Source organism: Austrofundulus limnaeus, unplaced genomic scaffold, assembly GCF_001266775.1.
Source record: "Austrofundulus limnaeus strain Quisiro unplaced genomic scaffold, Austrofundulus_limnaeus-1.0 Scaffold1, whole genome shotgun sequence".
NCBI lineage: Eukaryota > Metazoa > Chordata > Actinopteri > Cyprinodontiformes > Rivulidae > Austrofundulus > Austrofundulus limnaeus.
Window position 1 is genome coordinate 6,789,747 of NW_013952403.1, and position 6,545 is coordinate 6,796,291.

Consider the following 6,545-nt stretch of genomic DNA (forward strand, 5'->3'; position numbering starts at 1 on the left):
ACAAAAACTAACTCTTTCATTTGTTCATAATCAAATGAGCGCACTGCCTGAACCACTCCTGTTTCTACATTTACAGAAACATATTCAGAAACTCGAGATCCAGCGATGTTACTGTCCTCTAATATATAAGATATTCTCGCGTTTTGGTTTTCATCTGGATCTTCAGATTTTATTGTAAGAACAGAAAAACCTGGAGAGTTATTCTCTGCTAGAAACGCTCTGTAAACAGTTTGTGGAAAAATCGGAGCGTTATCATTCACATCAGACACCTTTAAATTAAAGGTTCTTTCAGCTGAGAGAGGAGGGAATCCACCATCTGTAGCAACAACAGTGATGTTATATTCTGAAACACTTTCACGGTCTAACACAGAATCTGTCACTAAAGTATAATAATTTCTTAAACTGGATTTGACCTTGAAAGGTGCGTTTTGTTTTATTTTACAGCTAACTTGTCCGTTCTCACCTGAATCCAGGTCTTTGACATTAATAATGCCAATAGTTGTACCAGGAGGAGAGTCCTCTGATACAGGACTAGTGAATGACGTCACACTGACGACAGGAGAGTTATCATTCACGTCAATTACTTCAATAATAACTTTACTGGAATCAGTTAAACCTCCTTGGTCTTTTGCATGGATCTGGAGTTCGAATCTTTTGTCTTTTTCAAAATCTAAAAAACCTGAGGTTGAAATAACACCACTTTTTGTATTAATCATAAATAAGTTAAGAAGTGCACGGTGGAGATCTGAGAAATAATATGTCACAATGCTGTTTGATCCAGAATCTGCATCAGTGGCATTAACAGTGGTAATATATGTATTTTGAGGCGCATTTTCTGTGACTGTAGCTTTATAAACAGACTGGTTAAACACAGGCGCATTATCATTAGCATCCAGAACAGTGACGTCAATATTCACCGTACCAGACCTCTGCGGAGTCCCTCCGTCCACAGCTATCAGCTTTAAAGACAGATGAGGGTTTGTCTCTCTGTCTAAAGCCTTCTGGAGAACCATCTCTGCGTATTTTTTACCATCTGCATTTGMATGTTGTTTAAGAACAAAATGATCATTCTCCGTCAGGAAATATTCTCTCAGCCCGTTCACACCCACATCTAAATCTTCCGCTGTTACTAGAGGAAATCGGGCTCCTGTTGTAGCTGTTTCACTTATTTCAAAATTAATATTTTCTTTATTAAACGTTGGGGAATGGTCATTAATGTCTGTAATCTCGACTGTAATTTGATGCAGTTCCATGGGATTTTCTAAAATCATCTCGAAGCTGAAACTACAAGGTGTTGTGTCGCCGCAAAGCTGCTCCCGGTCGATTCTCTCCTTCACCTCTAAAATCCCTTTGTCTGCTTTCAGCTCGGTGTACTGGATGTTTTCTCCCGTCACGATGCGGGCCCGACCAGAACGGAGCCTTTTCAGATCCAGGCCTAGGTCCTGCGCCACATTACCAATCAGAGAACCTTTCTTCATCTCCTCAGGGACTGAATATCTGATGTGTCCAGAGACGAAACGGCAGGAAGAACAAAGAAAAACAATAAGCAGCAAAATCTGTCCGCAGCCGAAACGCCATTTTATCCCTCCGGAGTAGTATCTGGGTCCACACGACATGATCTGACAAATATTTTGCCTACAGAATACTGTATTATAAAATGTTCTGACAATTTTATTTAAAAAATATATAGATTCCACAAAAAAATTAGGGATCTTGTTTTTGTTCCAGCTAATCGCTTTGGTGTCAGTTCCTTCTGCGCACAGATGAAGCAAAGCTGCCTTTCTTTTACTGACAAACCATAAAAGGAGGGGTAAGAGTGGTGATGTGTCTGAATATATTTGTGTTAACCAACAGCGTCCCTTAGAGTCCAGATATGGGAACATAAATGCACAGTTGCATTAATGCAAAATTAAGTTATTCAGTTCAATTTTATGTAATCTAAAGATGATTGAAAGTGTTAACAAACCTATTTTAAAGATTCCAAAATAGTTCCTATTTTGTTTCAAATATGTAATACCATTTATATTTTTAGTAATGTATTCATTCATTTTCTAAAAAAGGTAAAGTGATGGTTTTCTTAAAGGGTAACAGTGTGGTGGCATTGAAAATAAAAGTAAATCTGTGTTGTTGACAAATTAGGAAGCTATGTAAAAATTCTTAATTAATTAAACACAAAACTTACACACAAAATGTCCGAGCACAAAGTCTCTTTAATTTGTTGGATGAAAAAAAATGTTAATGGATATTTTTACTTGAGGAAATCAGTACTTGAAGGTAAACACAACCAAATAATAATGGCCTTGAAAGCGTTAGTTGTAGAATAAATAAAATGCAAAAAAAAAAAAAAACTGCTAAAATAAAAGCTGAAAAATGTTGCAAGTTACTGAAATGACGTCACCACAAATGCAGGTTCATAGAGMACTATATTTCTACTGACCATCTTTAAAAATGCAATGATCACATGAAATCCATGAAGATACTTCCTACCTCTGTACAAAAACTCACAAGCACCAATAAAGTTAAACTTTGTTCTATAGTAAAAGAACCAACAACCAACGTATATGACAACGTTTATGATCCATACCAGAGAATTAGAAAACAAAATAAAGATGATACTTATGGAAATTTCTGAAACAGACAATTAATACTTTAAATATGCAGAGCTTTTAGAAAACTGTGAAAAGGTGATGTCTGTGGTGCTGAAACAAATTCCAAAGCATATAGAAGCACATAAAAATAAATAACACAAGAGCAGCAAAAATTATAATCTAAAATCTACAAGAGAATCAGGTTGGTCCAGGATGTTTTTGTCAAGGAAACATTATCACACAGACAACTTTCAATCTGGAGAATGTTTAACAAACGTGAAAACGTGCTGTTCATGGTGTGGAAATGAACACCAAGAAATGAAGAACAACAATTTTAAAGAACAACAACAACAAAAAGAGCAGGTGTAGCGAAAGGGCCACCATCTCCAACTTTAATCACTGACCAATAAATACTGTCTGACCATCCTAAATGTATTGATAATGGAAATGTTTGAAATAGGAAACACTATGTTTAAATGGTAAATAATTGCTTATGTATTAAGACTATAATCTAAAGCACAAGTTTACATCTATGCACAACTAAATTGTTAAAAATGAATAAACAAAATCCATGCCAGTAATTGATATAGAAACACTGTAGTACAGATAATAGTTGTTCATCTATTAGGAGCTTTATTTAGCAATGCCTGAAAACTCACTGTCCATGGTGCTGAAACAAAAACCCAAAGCACACAAACAGAAAGTCTTCCAAACAAGACAAAAAAAAAAAAAAAAAAAAAAAAAAAAATAGGTAATGCAGCTAAAGTTAAAAACTAACCTCTACAGGAGAGTCAGGCTGATCCAGGAGGTTCTTGTCACTCTGGATTCTCTGCATGGTTCCTGTAGAACTGGGATTCATTATCAACACGTTCTGACTCGCAGCTACCCCGAATTTACAGTCACTCTTTCTGGAGTCAGTCGTCCTGCACACCTCGTAATTGTACACATGTTGGAGAGTCCCTGTCCCCAAAGTGTCTGAGTAACGTGGTGGATAATATGGAATGACAGGGAGGTTGGAGTGATAMAGGATGCGAGACTGTCTCCATCTGTAGATTTTGACTGAGATAATAACCACTAAACAGGTGATGAAGAGGAAGGACACCACAGCCAGAGCCAACACTAAGTAAAAAGTCAGCGTGTCATTGTACTCCTTGTCGTGTGGAGAGTCAGTGAAGTCCACAAGCACTTCCGGGAAGCTGTCCGCCACCGCCACGTTAACAATGACTGTAGCTGAACGAGACGGCTGCCCGTTGTCCTCCACTATAACAGTCAGTCTTTGTTTCACAGCATCTTTATCAGTCACCTGACGGAGAGTTCGGATTTCTCCATTCTGTAAGCCCACTTCAAACAGCGCCCTGTCTGTGGATTTCTGCAGTTTATAGGAGAGCCAGGCGTTCTGTCCAGAGTCCACATCAACAGCCACCACTTTAGTCACCAGATAGCCCACATCTGCTGAACGAGGCACCATCTCAGCCACCACAGAGCCCCCGGTCTGCACCGGGTACAGAACCTGAGGAGGGTTATCGTTCTGGTCCTGGATCAGGATTTTCACTGTTACGTTGCTGCTGAGTGGAGGAGAGCCTCCATCCTGAGCTTTGACAACAAAAACTAACTCTTTAATTTGTTCATAATCAAAAGAGCGCACTGCCTGGACCACTCCTGTTTCTACATTTACAGAAACATATTCAGACATCGGGGATCCTCCTACGTCATTTCCGTCCAGCAGGTATGATATACGTGCATTTTGGTTTGCATCTGGATCTGTCGCTTTTACTGTCAGCARATTAATTCCCGGTGAATTATTTTCAACAATAAAAGCGTCATACGGATTTTTCTCAAATACTGGAGCGTTATCATTCACATCAGAGATCTTTAAAGTAAATTTCTTCTTCGCTGAGTGAGGAGGGACTCCATTATCTGAAGCAACAACAGTAATGTTATATTCTGAAACACTTTCACGGTCTAACACAGAATCCGTCACTAAAGTATAATAATTTCTTAAATTAGACTTAATCTTAAAAGGCGACTCTTCCTCTATTCTGCATGTTACAAATCCATTTTCTCCAGAGTCAAGGTCCTTCACGTTAATAATGCCTATAGTTGTATCAGGAGGGGAGTCTTCTGACAGAGGACTAGTGAATGACATCACATTAATAAGTGGTGCGTTATCGTTTGCGTCAATCACTTCAACAATGACTTTACTAGAGTCTGTTAAAGCTCCTTGATCTGTTGCCTCAATTCTAATTTCATATTTCTTTGAATGCTCATAGTCAACCTGTCCAGAGAGGAAAATCGCGCCTGTTGTTTTATTTATTTCAAAAACATTGTTAATGTTGCCTTGCATTTTTGAAATATAATAATAAATCAGACCATTGGAACCAGTGTCTGCATCAGACGCATTCACTGTGACGATGTGCGTGCCTCTTTCCGCATTTTCAATGACACTGGATTTATAAATAGACTGATTGAAAACTGGAGGATTATCATTTGCATCTAGAACTGTTATATCAATATTTACAATACCAGATTTCTGTGGAGATCCACCGTCCACGGCTATCAGCTTTAAGGATAAACTTGGGTTTAGCTCTCTGTCTAAAGGCTTTTCAAGCACCATCTCGGCGTATTTGCGTCCTTCCGTATTTGAATGTTTTTTTAATATGAAATTTTCATTTGGAGATAAATCGTAGTCCTGAAGCCCGTTCACTCCGACATCAGGGTCGTTAGCTGTTGGCAAAACAAAACGTGCTCCGGGTGCGGCTGACTCTCCGATCGTTAGTTTCATATCGTGCTGATGGAAAGACGGCGAATTATCATTAATGTCCAAAACCTCCACCGTGATGTGATGAAGCTCCATGGGGCTTTCTAAAATCAAATCAAAACTGAAGCTACAAGGCGTCACTTCTCCACAAAGCTGCTCCCGGTCGATTCTCTCCTTCACCACTAAAATCCCTTTGTCTRCCTTCARCTCGGTGTACTGGATGTTTTCTCCCGTCACGATGCGGGCCCGACCAGAACGGAGCCTCTGCGTATCTATTCCGAGGTCCAGCGCGACATTACCGATGTTAGATCCTTTCTTCATTTCCTCTGGGACTGAGTAGCGTATTTGACAGCCGACATTGTGGCTCAGAAAAAGGAGGACAATAATCGTTCGAAACCTCAGCTTGGTGCAGAATAGCCATCTTAAAATCCCGTAATTTTTTATGTAGAGATCCATTGTTAGAAAGGTTTCCTACAAAATATAAGACCTTAAAAAATCCTGTCCTCAGAAATTGTTGTTGTAGCAGACTGAAATGAATCAAAGCGAAGCCAGAGTGTTTGCGTCCTGCTTCATCAAGCACAACCAGTCTCTACTGAAAAGAAAAAAAAAGAAGCGCATCCTAAAACATTCAGTTCATGTTCACTATGTCTTAACCAACAGCGTCCCTTACAGTCTAGATAAAATATTTCAACGCCACAACTTTATAGTACTAAATAATATCCACAGAATCTGCATATATACAAAAACATTATTAGCTTCCAGTTAAAATTATACATTTAGGTTAAATAAATGAATTAATTAATTCATAAATAAATAAATAAATAAATAATATGGTTGACGGTAGTGCAATATGGAGAGATGTTTCATTCAAAATGCAATAAATAAATAATGAAATAAATAAATCGGCCTCTCCATAGTGTAAAACTCAAAAGCTAGAAAAATATGATCTTATTTCACCTGATCTAAATGTGAAATGTTTTGGCCCTTAACCCCAAACAAGTTGATAATGCAAAATTAATACAACAAGATAATATACCAATATATCAATAGCAATTTTGTTTTAAAAATATAACAAATTAATTTAGAACCTTTAAAACAAATGTGTGTAAAATTTTTGAGGCTTTGTAACAGCAACATCTGAAAAACAATGCAAGAGTTTTGCTAAATCATTCATAAAAATAATCTTAAAATGCAAAAGT

General features: G+C 37.8%; 2 protein-coding genes across 2 annotated transcripts in view; both read right to left on the minus strand.

Moving 5' to 3' along the window:
• Positions 1-1,749, minus strand: part of LOC106516811 (protocadherin gamma-A10) — a gene marked incomplete at its 3' end in the record, with an annotated part of 24,280 nt that extends 22,531 nt beyond the window's left edge. Inside the window, 1 exon segment of the mRNA XM_014007355.1 lies at positions 1-1,749. This exon segment is cut by the window's left edge and continues 1 nt beyond it. Within this exon segment, the coding sequence (XP_013862809.1) occupies positions 1-1,616 (1,616 nt within the window).
• Positions 1,750-2,698: 949 nt separating this feature from the next.
• LOC106516846 (protocadherin gamma-A3) lies at positions 2,699-6,005 on the minus strand. Its single transcript, XM_014007402.1, has one exon. It carries the CDS (start codon positions 5,800-5,802, stop codon positions 3,355-3,357), a length of 2,448 nt encoding a protein of 815 aa, XP_013862856.1. The 5' UTR covers positions 5,803-6,005; the 3' UTR covers positions 2,699-3,354.
• Between the last annotated feature and the right edge of the window lie 540 nt (positions 6,006-6,545).